This window comes from Desmodus rotundus, chromosome 4 (genome assembly GCF_022682495.2).
Source record: "Desmodus rotundus isolate HL8 chromosome 4, HLdesRot8A.1, whole genome shotgun sequence".
Taxonomy (NCBI): Eukaryota; Metazoa; Chordata; class Mammalia; order Chiroptera; family Phyllostomidae; genus Desmodus; species Desmodus rotundus.
Window position 1 is genome coordinate 112,692,460 of NC_071390.1, and position 19,381 is coordinate 112,711,840.

At 37.1% G+C, this 19,381-nt stretch overlaps 1 protein-coding gene across 4 annotated transcripts; it reads right to left on the reverse strand.

The window, feature by feature from the left end:
• Window positions 1-1,130: 1,130 nt before the first annotated feature.
• On the reverse strand, window positions 1,131-19,374 carry ATP5F1C (ATP synthase F1 subunit gamma). Of its 4 annotated transcripts, none has more exons than XM_024580374.3 (10): window positions 19,221-19,373; window positions 11,453-11,487; window positions 10,806-10,937; window positions 8,132-8,336; window positions 7,501-7,644; window positions 7,317-7,381; window positions 6,092-6,247; window positions 5,516-5,612; window positions 2,314-2,350; window positions 1,131-1,264 (listed from the first exon to the last, which is right to left on the reverse strand). In XM_024580374.3, exons 1-9 carry the CDS (start codon window positions 19,274-19,276, stop codon window positions 2,344-2,346), a joined length of 897 nt encoding a protein of 298 aa, XP_024436142.1. In that variant the 5' UTR covers window positions 19,277-19,373; the 3' UTR covers window positions 1,131-1,264; window positions 2,314-2,343. The 4 variants fall into 4 exon arrangements, with proteins under 4 accessions (XP_024436142.1, XP_045042313.1, XP_045042330.1 ...); XM_045186378.3 differs by having other exon boundaries at window positions 19,206-19,325; XM_045186395.2 differs by lacking the exon at window positions 2,314-2,350 and having other exon boundaries at window positions 19,221-19,374.
• Between the last annotated feature and the right edge of the window lie 7 nt (window positions 19,375-19,381).

Consider the following 19,381-nt stretch of genomic DNA (forward strand, 5'->3'; position numbering starts at 1 on the left):
GGAGTCAACTCAGTCCACTGAACCACACTAGCCAGGGCCATATTTTATCTTTTATAGTTCTGTAGTCTTTTGGGAAATTACTGGGATGGGCAAAAGTAAATGTACAGTTGTTCACATGGAAAGACAATATGAGAATATAACTGTTTTGCATATTCACAACTATAAATCTACTTTTGCCCATCTATGTATATATTATTATTTTTCTTAAATCCTCACCTGAGGACATGCTTATTGATTTTTACAGAGAAGGGAAGGGAGGGAGGAAGAGACATGGATCAGTTGCCTCTCATGCACACCCCAACCAAGGACAGAAGATGCAGCCCAGGCATGTGCCCTGACTGGGAATCAACCCTCAGCCTTTCTGTTTGTGGGGTGATGCTCCGATGGAGTCACATCAGCCCGGGCAACATATTATTCTTGTAATTAAAAAAACAGAAACCCCAACAAACCTGAGTCCCCTATTTTAAACATATAGGAAAAAGCCCCAATATTCTGGCATGGCCAACTCCATGTATCAGCTAGGCACCCAATCTTAATGGTTATCTAAATGTGAATATGGAGTGATTATCGTATGGGAATGTTTTAGTGCTTGCAAAAGGCACTTTAAAAATTTATTTAGGCTAAGTATATGCCTAGAATTTTATATCACACAGAAAAATGAATAATTGTAGTCATGTATTTATTCCATTGCGTTGACTGCTCTTTGAAGGTGCAGAAGGATGGATGGATGAAGTTGTGGCCTCTCACCTCTTCCTTCTACCCTAACCCCAAAGAGGCCAGACTTTAATTAAGGTTGTTTCAGAAGAGCCTCTTCAATTATCTGATCAAAAATAACAAACCAACAAACAAAACCCCAAACCTAATAATAGCATGTTTTTTTTCTTTTTTAAGATTTTTAACATTTATTTTTAGACAGAGGGGAAGGGAAGGAGAGAGGGAGAGAAATATCAGTGCCCCCTACTGGGGGCCTGGCCCACAACCCAGGCATGTGCCCTGACTGGGAATCAAACCCGCGACCCTTGAGTTCGAAGCCTGTATCCTCAATCCATGGAGCTACACCAGCCAGGGCATAATAGCATGTTAACAGTTTTAACACAGTGGGTTTTGTTTTTTTTTTTTTTTTTTTATTGTAAGCTGTTTATTGTAAGATAATTTACAAATATCTTGCTGTCTTTAGCAATTTAAACAATGGACCAATCATTTCTTCTGACCAGGACAGCAGTAAGCTAAAAACAAATCAGCTGGCTGAATTTTCCTTCTTTACCTGAAAAACAAAGTACAGAGCAAATAAAAATTAAGCAGTATTTTTGGAAAAAATGACATTAAGAGATAATACAGGGAGTGTTGCTTGTATGTTACCATACAGCTGACATATATTTTTGTCTCTATTCAAGTTTCATGCTATGTATGTACCATAACCAACCTACGGCCTATGGAAAACATGTAAAATAATGTACTTACAGCCACTGTTAGAAGTTTATAATGTATTTTTCTATCTTGTTTTATATATATGTTATACAACACTCAAAAATAATTTTCTTCTTGAGAAAAGGACATAAAATGCAAAATCCACTATTTTGATAACTGAAAATTGCCAACTGTTTTTGAGTACTTTATTATATTGGGTGTCTTGTCTTTCTTGGGCTTTTTAGTTAGCTTATGAATAAATACATTAGATACTTTGGGGTTTTACTTGGGATTTAACATAGCTTGCATTTGAATTCTTTGGTTCTTTGTTGTTTCTATTAACCCATGGCATTATTTTAATAAGTGTTATAATAGCAACCTATAAAAAATTTTTGAAAAAGAGATGACACATATTTAAGTGGGGGTTAAAGAACAGAGTTTACATAATAAAATGTTACTCTACACTACTGGTTCTCAAATTTTGGTCTCGGGACCCTTTCATGGGATCCATGAGGCAAGACCAGTTGCATAATAATGTTAATTTGCCTGTTTTAGTTTTATTCTCAAGAGTATCCAGCAGAGTTTTCCAGAGTGTGATATCTTAATGGCATGAATACATAGAAAGATGAGAATCTTGCTGTTTTTTTAAGTTTGAGAACCACCACTCTTCACCAATCTATATTTAATATCTCAAACTAATGCTCATTCTCTATACTTCAGGTTTACTTAAAAAAAGCTCCCCAGCATTACCCACCCATGTGCTCCCATAAGTTGGCTGCTACTGTAAGCAGGCCTAGCAATCTAGACCTCTCACCAGTGTCACTGCTGCTAAATAAGCTCCAGCTCTAACAGGGGGGTATTTTCTGAAGGGGTACGGAGAGAGTGTGTGAAATATTACCACTTTACCTCTTGTCTGAGGACGAAACTTGATTTTCATTAATCCCTGGTTATTATGTTAGAAGAAAAAGACAAACACAAACAAGCTGGTCAAAAGGCAATTCATGCTCGTTAATTCATGTACATTTCCAACTAAAGAACTGTTACCTCATTTGCTACCTTGAGGATATCACATACTTACCAAAATATTCCTTTAAAACAGTCAATCAGTTTATAAAAAAAGTTATAGATCTCAATCTGGTTAGAAGCAATAAAGCCATATTCATGCAAGTAGGCAAGACTGAAAGTATAATTGAAATCACTACTTTTCCTATAAATAGCATACAATATATTATAAATTTTAGGCTGTCAACTAATATTTGACACCTCAAATATTGTGGTTTATTCATGCTTTTTATTTTATTACTAAAGAGCCAAATGTGTTTGTGTTAAACTTCATTAAACTCTTTAACCAGAATAAACTGATAGGTTAGAAAGCATGCAAGTCCATTCATAAAAACAATCCAACCTTGGGGCTACAGAACTTTTTTTTTTAAAGAAAGATTTTGTTTGTTTTTAGAGAGAGGGGAAGGGAAGGAGAAAAAAGAGAAAGAAACACCTATGTGAGAAACACAGATCGGTTGCCTCTTGTGCACCTCCAACCGGGGACCTGGCCTGCAACCCAGGCATGTGCCCTGACCAGGAATCAAACCAGCAGCCTTTCACTTTGCAGGACAACACCCAACCAATGAGCCACACTGATCAGGGCCAGAGCTTACTTTTTATAAAGGATGTACAAGGCCTTTCTAAAAGGTAAAAATTTAATAGTCAATTTCCAATTATTAGAGTTCTTTTATTCTCAGTTTTATGTCTTAATCTCTTTCTCCTTATTTCCCTTGATTTGCTGCTTTGTAGTAAGGTTTCCCACATTTCTAATCCAGAAAGACCCTAGTCTGCAATTTGGCATGAGGTGTATTCTAACACTTTATTTCTAGCTTTCCTTTTTTAAGAGCAAAAAAAGAACCCTGGTTCTCTGTATCTTACAGCCCCCTGAACCTTCAGAATGCAGTCTTTCCTCCAGGCCTTCCCACACTTGCCATCCAAGAAGAAACTGGCTTAGCATTGGAGGACATACAACGAGGAGGATATGAGTAATATAATTATTTAACCCTTGGATTAGTCCCCACATTCTAGATGACAAAGTTGAGTTGCAGAGGCGTATCTTAACGAAGTTTAACAAGACATTAAGTGGCAGGGTCACTCATTATTGCACTGTAGTCTATGATGCTACTAAAACATTAGTGACCAGGCTGAGTGATGGGTTAGTGTTCAAGGAAGGATCCTTAAGATAGCAAGGCTGATGGATACAACTAGTAACTTATAGAATGGTCTCAGTAGGTTTTATTTGTGTCTCTTGGGCATTCCGCCCAGTGACTATCCTTGAGAGATAATACTTAAGGACCAATTTAAATTTCACCTTAGTGATGAACCTTCCTTAATTCTTAAATACAGACCTATGTTTTCACGTAATCAAAAAAATGTTATTTCTCCCTCTTCTGAACTTTCAGTTCTTAATATACTTATGGCATGTTTTTCACTCACTTAACCACCATTTACTGAGGAAGTATGTGCAGGTGATGGGCCTACAAAAGTAAGACAGTCCCTCCTAAGCCATAGGAGCACAGAAGGGCAATAAAATGTTTAGTGCTGATCAAGGGAAGCACAGGATGCTGCAGAAGGGTACCCCACCCAAACCATGCAAGAGGGTTTTCTGGAAGAAAGGATTCCCCTAGTTAACTTAGGAAGGATAAACAGGAGTCAGTCCAATGAAGTACCAAGGGTGCAAGGGGAGAAAAGAATGGCATCTGAGGCAAAGGCACATGCCGCTCTGAAGGTAAAAGAGCGTGATGTGTTTGTAGAACTGGAAGTAGATCGATGTGGCTCAAGTTTCTGGGAAGTGAGAAAAGGCCGTGGTAAGAGGCTAGACTATAGAGAGTGTTGGTGGCCAGAAACCATAGGTTCATATCTGCGTACATCAAGCGAAGCTGTTTCTGCAGAATAATATGAGAGAATGGGTTCTATTATCTTCGTCATACCACTCGGTCACCGAGTCAGCAATTTTTTCTGTGAATGGCTAGACAGTAAGTACTTTAGGCTTTGTGGGTCACATACTGTCTCTCTCTTTTTATAACCCTTTAAAAATATGAAAACCAGGCCCTGGCTGGTAACTCGGTTAGTGTCCTCCAAATATGCCAAGGTTGAGGTTCAACGTATGGTCAGGGCACATACAAGAAACAACCAATGAATGCATAAATAAGTAGAACAACAAATCAATGTTTCTCCCTCAAATCAATAAAAAAATAAAGTAAAAGAAAACCATTCTTAGCTCTGTGCCTCAGTTTGCTGACTTCCATTCTACTGCAATTTCAAATATTATGTCTATCTTCACTGTTAAGGCTGTGAGCTTTTTTTAGGGCAAATATTGTCACGACTACATCCTCAGTGCCTAGCACAGGGTTAAGCACTTAAAAGGCTCTTAAAATACTTATTTTTTAATTCTGGAGAGAAATGACAAGGATCTGCATTAAATGAGCATAAAGGGGCAGAGTCATGGGCTATTTAGAAAGTAAAACTTAGAGAACTTGGTGACCAATTAGTAGGAGGGATAAAGAACAAGTCAAAGACACCTTCTACACATTTGATCCTTCATCACAATTATCTGCACGTTTAAAAATCCCATTATAAAATAAATGCCTTGCAAGGATCACATCCTTTAACAATTATATTCTGCATAAGTGAGTATGCAATTAATAATTTTTTGAATAGAAGTGTCATTATCTTAATCCTGGTTTCACAAACAATATTCTCCTGAGGAAAGTGGTACACTATCTTATGGTACTGATATAAAAAACTTAATAATTTAAAAAGACATTTTATGATGATACTGAATTGTCCACATCCTTATTTCTAATGCTTTAGGAAAGTGAAAGCTAGCAATATATTGATTCCTAAAATAAGAAACTAAGCCTGAAACAATCATAGTAAGCCAGAGATTCCATTTTCACCAAGTTTTTATTTATATCCTAACAGTAGGGATATAAGAATAAGAAATGGATCACTGCATCTTTAACAGACAAAACAAATCCAAAAACTTTTAAACATCCAAAGGGTAACTAGCAGACACACAGATATGAGAACAAAAACTCTCTGAGGGCAATCTACAAGTACTTACAGAGCTGCAGCACCGGAGATGATTTCGATCAGCTCCTTTGTGATGACAGCTTGGCGGGTGCGGTTGAAGGTCAAAGTCAATTTGTCAATCATCTCAGCTACAAACAAAATAAAACAAAACAAAAAGATCAGACATCTACAACTAGAAAGGAATAATTGCATTAATTTGTTTATAGATATATGTTGCTTAATGTAACAATAAGATTTGGGGGTGTTTGTTTTTGGTTTTTTGTGGGAGGGAGGGGAGTGGTGCCAAAGTTGTCCTCCAAAAATTTCAAGATAGTTTTAAATATCTGGTGAGATACCTTTTCCAAGTACTTGCAAATTTACTGCCTACCAAATATAATATACCTCCTTTAAGGTAGACAGTATTACTTCTCAATCTTTTCAGATGAGAAAATTCAAGGAAAAAGATAGTATTTGGTCAAAAGTTTCATGGTACCAGCAGTAAAGCCCAGGACTAGGTCCTAGCTCTCTTGCTTCTTGATCTACTTAAAGAGTGGTCATATTTTTGATGTGAGGGTCTGCATGCTACTCCCCGCAGCGGAATTTTCTCAGAAATCTACTGTGTGCTTACAAGCATTCTTGCTCGCATTGTCCATGGCTGTCATCCTGGCACTTTGCTCACTCGTGGTGGATTCCTTCAGAGAATAGTAAATGATGTTGGCCAGACTGTATTCCTGGTAATTCTGCAGTACGTCAGCATCAATGTCGTCATAGATACTCATGCTGTCTGTTAAAACAAGTGGTAAATATCTCCGACTTAAATCAGTACAAAGACTGATTTAATCAACGTGGCTTACTATCATAAAAATCCTCTATAATTACTCAGCAGAAGTAAGTGTAAGGTCAAAAGACTCAGTTCTAAGTTTCATCTATTTCCACAATGTAGAATACGACAGATTTTCAGCAAAATATATAAACAAAGTACTGAATATGTAAAATAACTACTACATTTCACGGTCATGAAGTTGTCTAGATAACATTTATTTGAGTGCCTGGCACAAAGCCAGGTTTTTTTTTCAATAAAGAAATTAAGAATGAAAACTAGCATAGTATAAGACAAAAATCTCAATTCAGCCTTTTGATTACTGGAGAAATCAGAAAGTGCCATTAAGGAAAACGAGAGCAGAAAAATGTTTCAGTAGGGTAACATGGTGAGAACATTGCTATGTTTCATCAAACTTAAGATGCTACAGGTTATGATCCATATCTGATGTAACATTAACAAAGAAAATAACATAGCCAATTAAAAATGATACACTGTTGACTGGGAGAAGCATCCCAATTTCAGAGATGTAAACAAGTGCACATCTCAGAACAGATGAAACATGATACACAAAAGGGGCCTTGGGAAAATAAAATCATTTCCAGAACATTGTTTCTAGAATGACTCACTGAATAATGGTGACTTTACTCAAACGATGAAACAAAAACTTACTGGGCCAATGTATATAAATGAGCTGTGGACACTGTTCAAATCTCTATTCTAGAACTTCAGATTAATTGGAGTTTAAGGTAGAGTTTGCATACAGAGACTGCAAAGCCAATGTCTAGCTAGGCTCTCTAACCCAAGGACAGAAAACATATCTAATGATTGCCCTCAATAGATACTTATTAGTTCAATTAATGAAGAAAGAGTAAGAGTCACCAAACAATGCAGATTAATACATCATGGAAGCCATTAATAAATGGTGATAGAAACAGCCCAACATCATTTTGCTCCTGACAAACTATATTCCTAAATGTACAAATCTCCCCTTTCTATGTGGAAAAATACCTGTCATACAAAAACTACGTACCAGCACTTGCAATGGTATTAAGAGAAAAGATGGGCTTTTCTTCTGTTTTGTAGGAGATGACAGACCTAGAAATAACAACAAATGCAAATTTCAAAATAGTAACTTTTAAACTGTTGAGAAACATTTACTTATTTTAAAATATGAACATAAACATAAAAAGCTTTGATTTCTAAAATTTTCTTGCCTGAATCGATTAAAGATGATAGATCCTTCGTCAAATTCATACCCAGAATTTAGTAATTCCAGGGCAATGACTGATGCATCTCCAAAGGTAGGGGGTTTTCTCCCTACTTCTTTGAACGTCACCAGAAACTGGTCAGAATGAGTCCTGTGAGATATACGAGAGAGCACATAAAATAATTCAATGGATTTTTTCTTCTAAAAGAACACAGGAAGACAAGGAAGAAATCGCTATGGATCAGTATTTTTCGCCTGTTGGGGGTGGTTCACTGAAATAAGTTGTTCCATATAGTACCATGACTATTACTTTTCTTCAGCACCTGTACAGAACTAAGGACTAATAATCAGGCCTTTCTTATCTTATATTTCTCTATGCCTTTATTTTTCTTCTTCCAGTCCTAATCAACTATTGTTCATTCTGACATTTCTACACTGTGATAGCTCCTCAGAGTTCATTCCTCATTTTTAAAAATGTCAATAGCTTTTGATATTAACATTGCATTCCATTTATGGCTTGGATGAAGCAAAACACAAGTAAAAATGGAAGAAATCTATATATTCTAGTATATACTGGTAAAATAAAAACAAAACAGGGTGTAAAATACCCTTTCACCCATAATATATATTTAAATTACCTATGAAGTATACCCCTGATTTTATCTCCGATTCCAACAATCTTAACTTCTTTCCCAGCTGCTGTGAGTGTAGCCACCTCACTCTTCATCTGTTTGGCGACTGAGGAGTGGATAGCTCCACAAAGCCCTCTATCCGAGGATACACCAATAAGGAGGTGTTTCTTCTTGTCTTCAGGCACCTTAATATCAGCCTTTTCATACAGAGCTTAAAAACAAACAAAAAACAAAGCAAGAATTTTTATATGTAATTCATACAAAATACCGTAATCCCTAATTTACAAAAAAGCTGGCTGTTTTCAAAATGATGCATTTAAATTTAGGTGGCATTTGACTAATATAATCAAAACTCCCCATGTACTTATTCCATTAAAATTAAAACCAAAAAGGTTTAACTCTCTATATAACAAAGGTTCCTAAGGGCTCATTAATGGCGACTTTATCTTAAATAGTGACTAAAAGATATCCCTAGTACAATTAAAGAACTTCTAATGAGGCCAGAATTATAGAGGTGTAACAACTTATTTACTATCAGACTTCTAAATAATGTAAACCCTCAGTACATAACACCCCCCCCAAAAAAACCAGGACGCAAATCTTTGCTGACCTGCTTATATAATCTGCGTATCAAGCTCCTACAAAGATTCAGTAGGACAAAATACACAGGGACTTCACTAGGAGATATGCCTGTGAGAAAATAGGAGGCCAAAAGGGTCATCATACCATGCAGGTCTGAGCCGTGGAAAGAAAGGTTGAGGGGCCGCTTCCCAGATCCCTGTACAATTTAAGGGAAGTCAGTAAGGCTGCTGGGAACCCCAGGTCTCCCAAGAAACGCCTGCCTGTATCAGCCTGTGCTCAGGTGCAGGCCAGCAGCAGGCCACAGAAAGCATGGCACGGAAGCAAATGCAGGATGGACTTCAGCAGCTAGTGCTCACTGTAGTTGCAGGGCACATCTTCATGGCTGCCACACTGACCCATTTCAACAAAACTCCTACTACTGCCTTTTTCGGTATAGAGCAGTGATTTTCAAATTTCAATACCTGAGACCCTCAATAAAAAGCAGAGAGATACTCAACTCCAAAGTTCAGTAGAGTGGGGAGAATATTTAAGTTTCTTCTTATATTTTATATTGTATAGTATAAAATACCTACCTTACATTTTAAAACATTTTATTTATTTATTTTTTAGAGAGGGGAAGGGAAGGAAAAAGAGAGGGAGAGAAACATCAATGTGAGGTTGCCTCTCACATGCCCCCGACTGGGGACCTGGCCCACAACCCAGGCTTGTATGTGCCCTGACTGGGAATTGAGCTGGCAACCCTTTGATTCGCAGGCCAGCACTCAACCACTGAGCCACACCAGCCAGGGCAACATTTTAAAATATTAAAATGATTAGCCATTTAATACTTACCAGTTAGTATATTTATAGTTTGATGGACTTTAGAAGCTAATTGGCAACCTCAAGTTGGATTTTTGGTATTTCTCCACAAATACTGAAATCAGATCTCTAAGCCAGTTTCTTCTTTATTAGATAATTTTGTGGTTATAGACTTTTGAAGGGTAACAAATTTATTATACTTGTTATACCGGCAAGTAAAATGACTTTCTTTTTTCATATAAGTAACTAGAGAGTAATTTACCAATGAACATTTGCTGAGCCTCCAACTAGATGCTTAGTATTGTGCTAGGCAGGGAAGGAGACATGAAGTCAAATAGCTGCAGCTGATAAGAATTACTAAAACCTAACTTAGCAACTCTCCTCTAGGTGAAACCAAGTATGTTGTTTTAAAGCAAGGAGCCATTTCCACTGAGGCCTAGTGCTCTATCATTTCCTCAAGAAGATTTTCTTTAGCTGTATAAATGTGCATTTAAAAAATACAGAACACAAGATAACTACTACACAGAATAATTTACATCTAATCCACAGATATATTAATATACAGACATGTTTTCTTTAATTTGGAAATGAGCAAGTTTCAATTTCTTTGTAGCTGACGTTTAAGCATTGCACTCACGTATGTATTCATAACCTATGTCCATGATTACTTGTCCACTCTCCACTGCAGCATAGCACCTCCTCCCTGCCATGTGGTCCTAAAGTACCACATTACAACTAATGGGATGAAATCAAGCACTGGAGTTTGATGTACTATGTTGCTAAATTCTTTTAATGGTACATTGAACAATGTAGAAAACTTTTCAGAGTATTTAAAAAATTAACAGGTATCTGATCTCGGGCAAGTTATCTGATGTCACTGATCTTCAGTTTTTTTCATCTGCAAAGCAGAGGCTGAAATAGTTCCTACCCTCAAAATGGCTGCTGTGAAAAATGAGTTCATGTAGCTCTGGCTGGTGTGGCTCAGTGGACTGAGTGCTGGCCTGTGAACAGCAAGGTCACCAATTTGATCCCAAGTCAGCACATGCGTGTGTTGAGGGCCAGATCCCCAGTTGGAGGCGTACAAGAGGCAACCAATGGATGTTATCTCTCACACTGATGTTTCTCTCCTTCTCTTTCTCCCTCCCTTCCTGTCTAAAAATAAAAAAAAAGGAAAATGAGTACATGTAAGATACTCAGAATAGGCCCACCATCATGGTAAGCACTAAATAGAAGTCATTAGTAATGGTCTTCTTTATGTTAAATACTTCTTCATAGTTTGTGAATTACGCTCTTCTCTTACCCAAAGATCCTGTTCCATATACTCGAGCTGGCTTCAGCTCCCTTTCAGCTCGGGCGTATTTTGCTGCTGCTACCATTTTCATAGACTTGGTAATTTTCTGGATGTTTTTGATTGACTTCAGTCGCCTGGTAACTGAAAAACAGAAGTGCTATGTTACGATAAAAGAGTTATAATTTCATTTGTAAATATATTGAAATACAGTATTTTTCTAAACTGCCAGATAGAATAATTAGCATTTAGACCATCGATTAACAGCATGATGCTAAGCTAGGCTTAATGTTAGAATGAGTACTAATGAAAGGTCAAACTCAGCTGACAATACAAGAGAATGGTAAATCATACATCAAAAATATTGAATGGTATTGAAAATGGCCTTCAACCACATATTCCATAACATTTTTATATATCTACAGATAGTTTTTCTTAATTAAAACAGTATCATTCTACAGACAATAGAATCAGAACCACCATGTTCACCTCCTGCTGGTCTTTTCCAAAACAAGTTCAATGCCCACACATATGATGGAGATTTATTTTGTCAGTTTTGACCAAATATATTATGGGCTTTAAAAAGCAGCATAATATTGAAAGTATTATTTGTCAAAATTTAGTTTTTCTTAATTCACATATTGAGCCAAAGTACTTACTATCTTTCAAAGTTGCCATATTTCGAACTTGGATCCTGAGAATAAAGGTTATAAAAGTATTTTAGTTTTTTGAAGAATAGCTCAATTATATAACTTCTAAAACTTTCAGTTACTATGTTTACTTAAAGAATACCCCATAAAGAACTACTCAAATATAGGACTCTGAATGTGTATATATATTAATTTTTAAATCCCTTAATACTGATACCAAACCCTGTATCAAAGGCCTCATTTTATTTGACCTAACACACACTTTTCACTGAATGTCACAATGGCATTCACACATGCTCTATTCCCACCTCCATGCCTTTGCCTACATTGTTTTCCCAACAGAAAAGTTATTCCCCGTTAGGCTACCCAACTCTCAAGGTCAGCTACCTCTAAAAAATGCATTCCTTGACTTTCTCGGTTCACCAAAATCTTTTCAAATAACAGTTATACATTCTAACACATGAAATGTGTGAAATTACAGTTTATTTCAACCAATTCTTAGCTTCTCCAACTGAATTCAATAAACATTTACTAAGTAGCTACTACTCTTCAGGACATGGTCTCTGATCACAAGCAGCACACTATTATCTCATAAACAAGATTCATGAAAACTTCATTTACATAAAACTTACATTTGATTTACTACAGTCTTTAAAGTATAAGACTTAAATGTAATGTTACTAACAGATAAATATGATAGGGTCCCTGCCCCATGGGGGAAGACAACATGTTACCCAACCTAAATTATCTTCCAGTCCTTAAATCCATACAAAATACCTGTGTTGGCCCAGTAGGGTCCATGGAAGAACTGAAGAATCAGGAAACGAATGTTTATAAGCCCACAAATCAGTTCAGTTTTTCAGTGTATCTTGGATGGCAGTGAAAAGCACAACATGACTTTGGAACACTGATGACATGGAGACTAAACAGGGGCTGCTGCAGCTTCCAGGCAAGAGAAACAGGACCTGGACTAAGATGTCAGCAAAACCAGCAAGAGACTAAGTGTGAGATCAAGCTCTTCAGAATGAAAAGGAAAACAGTACCCAAATTTTCTGACCCCAAATTTTCTGATTTAATGACCTGAGTGGATAGTGTTGTCATTAACTGAGATAGGTAAGCTGGGTGCAGGTGATCTCTCTGGGGACAATGATTTCTGTGTATGACACAGTTAAAAAGACCATGGGACCAGGTGGAAATGTCCAATGGATATGAGAAACGTGAGGTTTTGAGATTTGAGATACAGATTTGTAACTATCAGTAAACATAGTAGTTGATGCCTCCCCTCAAAAAGAAAAAAGTGGAAATAAGATTAGAAGCAGACGGGCATTCCTAATTCTATGAGGTTAGCATTATCCTAATACCAAAACCACATAAACACAAGAAATAACAATTAGAGAATAATACCCCCCATGAATAGAGGCAAAAATCCTCAACAAAATATTAGCGAATTGAATCCAACAATATATTAAAATGAATTATACACCACAACTAAGTGGGATTTATTCCAGGTATGCAAGGCTGGTTCATCATTTAAAAATCAAGTAATATCCATCATATCAACAGGTTAAAGAAAAATCATATGATCAACAGATGCAGAAAAAGCATTTGAGATAATGTAATGCCCTTTCATGATAAACGCCTCTTAGCAAATTAAGAAGAAAAGTTTTTTAACCCAATAAATAACATTTACAAAAATCTCTACAGTTTAACGGTGATAAACTAGAAATTTTCTCCCTAAGATTGGGAACAAGACAAGGATGTTCTCTCTCACCACTCCTATTCAACACCATACTGGATGTCCTAGTAAATACAGTAAGACAAGAAAAGGAAATAAAAGGATACAGACTAGGAGGGAAGAAATAAAACTGTCTTTGTTCACAGGTGATATGATTGTCTAGGTAGAACATCACAAAGAATTGGCAAAAAAAACTCCTGGTACTAATAACCAATTATTGTAAGGTATATATAAAACTTAATCACTTCTCTTTATACCAGCTATGAACAATTGGAGTTTCAAGTTAAAAAACAAAAAACAAAAACACAGATTGTAGACTTAAAAATGATTAGGATGATAAACTTTATGTATACTTTACCACAATTAAAAAAACACAAAGACGTATATAAACCTGACAAAATATACATAAGATCCATATGAGGAAAACTGCAAAACTAATAAAAGAAATGAAAGATCTAAATAACTGGAGATTCCATATTCATAAATAGGAAGATTCAATGTTGCTAACAGGTCAGTTTTTCCAAACTTGATCTACAGATTAAAATAATTCCAATCAAAACCTCAGCAAGTTACTTTGTGACTATCAATAAACTAATTTTAATGTCTATATGAAAAGGCAGAACACCCAGAATAGCAAACAAAATAGTGGAGAAGAACAAAGCCAGAGAACTGCCACTAGTTGATTTCAATATTTACTATAAAATTACAGAAAACGAGACAGATCACTGTGGCACTAAGCAGATCAATGGAACAGGACAGACAGCCCAGAAACAGATTCACACAAACACATCAACGTAAGTTTGATAACAGAGCAAAAGTCATTATGTGGAGAAAGGATACTCTTTTCTACAAATGGTGCTGGACCATTGGACATCTATAGGCAAAATACTAGTAATCTAGACAATATTGTACACATTTTACAAAAATTAACTCAAAATGGATCACAGATCTAAATGTAAAACACAAAACTATAAACTCCTATGAGATACGACAGGAGAAAATCTAGGTGCTTTGGGTTTGGCCAAGATTTTAGGTAAAACACCAAAAGCATGATCCATGAAAAAAAAATTGGTTAGCTGGACTTTATTAAATTTAAGAACTTCTCTTCAAGACACGTTAAGAGAATGAAAAGACAAGACACACACTGGAAGAAAATATTTGCAAAACACGTATCTGATAAAGGACTGTTATCCAACATATACAAAGAACTTTTACAATTCAAAAATAATATAACCCAAATATAAAAAATGGGCAAAAGACTGGAACAGAAACCTCACCAAAGATTTACAGGTAGCAAATAAGCATATAAAAAGATGTTCAGTATCCTATGTCATTAGGGAATTACAAATTAAAACAATGAGATACAAGTAAAAACCTGTAAGAATGGCTACAATTTTTAAAACAGACAATACCAAATGATGATGAGCATGTGGAGCAAAAGGAATTCTCATTGATTGCCAGTGGGAATGCAAAAATAGTGTGGCTACTTTGGGAGATGGTTTGGCAGTTTCTTACGTATCTTAAACATGGTTTAACTTATGATCCAGCAATCATGCTCCTCAGTATCCAACCTATTGAGCTGCAAACTTCTCATTTGTCTACACAAAAACCAGTACATGAAGCTTTAGCAGCTTTACTCACGCTCATCAAAAATCAGAGGCAACCAAGGTGTCCTTCAATGTGAATGGATAAAAAAACTAGTAAACCCATACAATGGAGTATTATTCAGAAATAAAAATAAATGAGCTATCAAGCCACAAAAAGACGTGATGGAACCTTAACTGCATATTGCTCAGTGAAAGAAGCCAATCTTTAAAGGCTATATATACCAATTCTAACTACATGACATTCCTGAAAGAACTATAGCAACAATAAAAAGGTCAGTGGTGGCCAGGATTTGGGGGACAGTTTTTTTTAGGGCAGCAGCAGTAGTCTATGCTACTAATGGTAGGCACATGTCATTATGCATCTATCAAAACCCATAGAACTATACAATAGGAGTGACTTTAAACTCTGTACCTTAGTTAATAATGTATTGATACTGATTCATTAATTGTTGTACATATACTACACTAATGCAAGATATTAATAACTGGGGATACTGTTCTAAGTGGGGTATGGATATATGGAACTCTGTACTATATACTCAATTTTTCTGTAAGTCTAAAACTGTACTAAAATAAAGTCTATTAATAATAACTTTAAAATGAAGGTTATGAAATGGTATGTTATATGATCCCATTATTATGATTGTGTTTACATGCATAAAAATAAGTCTAAAAGGTCATAACCAAAACAGTTACCTTTAAACTGGTATTACACTGCTAAAGAAAAATATGGAAATAAGAGGAAGGAGACTTTGAGGAAAATACTGGTTTCGTTGGAATGGATCTACTAAAGACGAAAGCTGTTAAACGCTGACAAGCACTACAATTTCGGTACAGACTTATCGGAAGTCATGGCCATTCCATTAACAAATGGCACTTGAAAACAGACCCCTTTTTTGGTATAACAACGTTTTCACTCCTAACATTCTGAATTTACAGATTATAAAAAGTGACATTTGGACATTATGGTTGTAGGCAGACACTCCAACCTGACACAAGTTTCTAGTCAGAGAGTATGATGGGGAACGAATTTGAATTGCGTGCCATATTTGGATGAACACAATGTTCTTGGTTTCCACCGTACCCCAATGAGGTATGAAAAGGTAGGGTCTTCAGTGACTTCTTCATGCTTTGCTCATGCCCTAATTTTCTATTTTGAAGCGCTCTCATGTTTAGCCTGTTTACGTCTGAAAGAGATATCAATCTATGTTACAACTTTATTTTTTAAGTACAATTTGAGTACAGAATAACCATGAGCTGATCTGAAATCTCTAGCTTGCCCTGTTTACTAAACATAGAGTACTTGCAAATCAAAACTTCTCCATCAGTTTTATGGTCTGGACAAAACTGCATCCTGTCCTGATACTCACTTAGGAGACTGAGAAACTAGAAGTGTGGATGGAAAAATCACAGATTGTGGATTGCTATGACTGTAAAACACTGTCAGAAAAGCTGCAGAAGGCAGTGTGGAGGAACTCAGCAAGGTTGCTGGATGCATGATTTATCAAAGAATTTTACGGAGCGTATAAATGCTGAATAATATAAAAATTAAGGAAGCAGCATTCACTAATTCTTAAGGAAAATAAAATTATGAAGTATGTCTAATTCTAGTATTGAATGCCTGCATGAAGTCCATCACTTGCCCCTCAACCAAAAAAAATGACTCCCTCACACTTTTTCACCATCGCCCATGATCGAGTCTTCTTTCACAAGTACAATAAGCCTTCTCAAATATTTTGCACACAAACTATAGTCACAAACTCATTTCCATTTTTTAACTGATACACCTGGATCCATACCAGCATGTCTCCCACCGCTCTTGGTTCTTTACAAATACTGATTCATTTAATCCTCATACTAACCCATTAATTGTGCAGTGATCATCACCTCCATTTAATGGACAAGGAAATGACATAGACAGACACAACCTGTCCAAGGTCACAGAGCCAGGTGAGAGGCAGTCAGGACACAAACCTCAGCAGTTTGGCTCCAGCCCATCTTACACTACACTCCGCTGCCTCACATTTTTTATTTATAAGTAAATATCTGCTGTTAGTTTCAGATGACAATCTTCCTTTTCTCTCCTGAAATGCCATCTCTCTTTCTTTTCAAAGTATCTAGTTCAATTTATGGCCACTGGTCTTCTATCATAATGTTCTATTTTAGAGAATGTGGTAACAGCAGGAAGTAGAGATGTATCTTCCCCTAATTTGATACAGAAATAGCAGAGACTCTTTTCCTCAAATTTCTCATTTCCATTTTCTTAAATGCTACCTTAAAAAAAAAAGTTAATTTCTGAAAGTTTAAGGTACTGTCTGATCCCTTAAACAATTAAAACAATTTCATCATGATTTTATTAAGCCTTATATTTAATATTGTTAGCATGGAAACCTCCTTGAAGCAAAACTGTAACCACCACCCAACTGCACATTTAAAAGTTTCCAATAACCAAAACCAACGGAATGCCCCTTCATGGTTTTGTTAAAGCAAAGGTATTTTTGTACCCTTCCAAATTCTGTGGAGTGTTAAACATTATGATGGTTTTCATTTCTGAATTTAAAGGTCAATTATAATGAATGGGAAGGAAAAGGGTAGAACGGACAGGTAAGACATCAGACCTCAAGAGTGATGGAAAACACAGAGGGCAGAACATGCTTTCCACAGTGGAATACCAATGTTTGATGAATATTCATAACCTACCGATTTAAAGCCAATATTCCAAAGGGATTAAGGTCTGGACTATGACCTTCATGTGGTGACTGAGGTTCCAATTTAGGCCTGTGGCATTACTCGTCTCAGACTTAAGGAGCTCTTACTTAAAACAGTTCTTTATTAAAACATCTTCAAATTGTCTTACAGGTTTTTTTTTAAAAAGTTATTTCTACAGTTTTATGTAAAATGTCTTTATTTCAGGAACTCTCCACATTTTTAAAAGATCAACTTGGATACCACTTAAGGTTTTAAATATACTGACAGGTTACCATTAATACACAGTAAGATTGGGAAGGAAGGAGGGTTAATGTTTGCTGAGTGCTACCGCATGCCAAGAACGGTCCTGCCAGGCTAACTCGCTAAGACAAGTCTATTTGTTTAGTTTACCACCACGTTCTAGCAGCTTAATGCACACCAGGAACCTAACAAATGTGTGCCAGGTGATTAGCAAATGGCACAACTGAAAATTCAACAAAGGTAACTTCCTAATTCCCATGAATATTCTTTTTCAGTATTAGGAAAAACTGACTCCCAAGGCAAATCCACCAATATTTTTATGTAGGCCTTTCGCATTATTTCACTGCCCTAAAAATCTTGTCTATTGTTTTAAATTTTTTGCTTCATGAAAAACATACCTATTTCAATTAATGCTGTATAGTCCCTTCACATAAACTAGGATACAAAAATCTAGTTTAGTGTTACAGCTTCTTAGAATTCTCCCTTACTGTAAACCCAGGGAATTGCTACACCCAGCCTGTAACTAATAATCTGCTTAGCACTGTGTCTGAAATGGTCCCAGACTTTGCCTAGCATCAAGACATTTCATCCTACTATATGGTCCCACAAGCCATCGTTTATCTGACTATTCCTCCTAGGCTTTCCTAATACGCAATTGTTTTTCGAGAACCAATGCTTAAAATTGTTAAAAATTGCACGACAGTTAGGTACTTAAATCTGTCTCCTCCTCCTCTCAAGACCTTGGGACAATTTCATGACCTTGCAGGGTTACTGCTTCAGCATAATGGTTTCAGGATAGTGCAAGGTGTCTTTCTCTTCCTCGCCAAGGTATTTTTAAGGTCCCTTTTGCACCCAAACTACCCTCGACCCACGAGGGCACTTATTTGATTCACCAGTGCCCAACAAAGCCCCTACTACGTGGTACGTGCTTAATAAACGTTCTGGCTAATCCAACAGCTCTTTAAGTGTTACTCCGCTCTACACTGGCCCCTGCAAACCCTGTCAAACAGTGGGTGGTTTCAAAAGGCGTGAAGGACTTAAAGCACAACTTAACCTTCCCCTAGACCTTGCCTTGGGTCCTCCCCTCCCCCTCACTTTGTGGGCCCAGGAAAAGACTGCACCATACTCATTGCCTGGTACAGAACAGGAGCTCCGCAATTACTTATCAGATGAATGAATACAAAATAGCCCTGAAATTCGGACTAAAGTTTCAATCCCGAGGTCCAAGATGACAATTCCTCGTGGCCCTCATCCCTCCCCAGGAGAAGTGGCGTGACCTTGTGGTCTCTCGAGCCCCTTCGCGTGAGCTTTCCGAATAGGAGGCGCTTCCTGAGGCCCCGGCCTCCCAAGGCCTCCGCGGAACCAGGGTCCTGGCTGGCCTTGCAACCCTTGTTGCGTCCCACTCGCCTCCACCCGCTTCTCCTTCCCTCTGATCGAATTCCTTCATCCCTTGCAGCCCTTCTGCTCCTACCGCAAGCTGCCATACCATTGCGGCTGCACGGTCCAGGCCGAGACCCCTACGACGCCCGCCCGAGAAAACATGGTGGTAAATGGCCCCGCTGAAGGTCGGTCAGACAGGCTTCACTGCGCATGTGCAAGAGCTTCCCCACGCCCACTCCCATCCCGCTTTCTTTTTCAGCCTTGCTT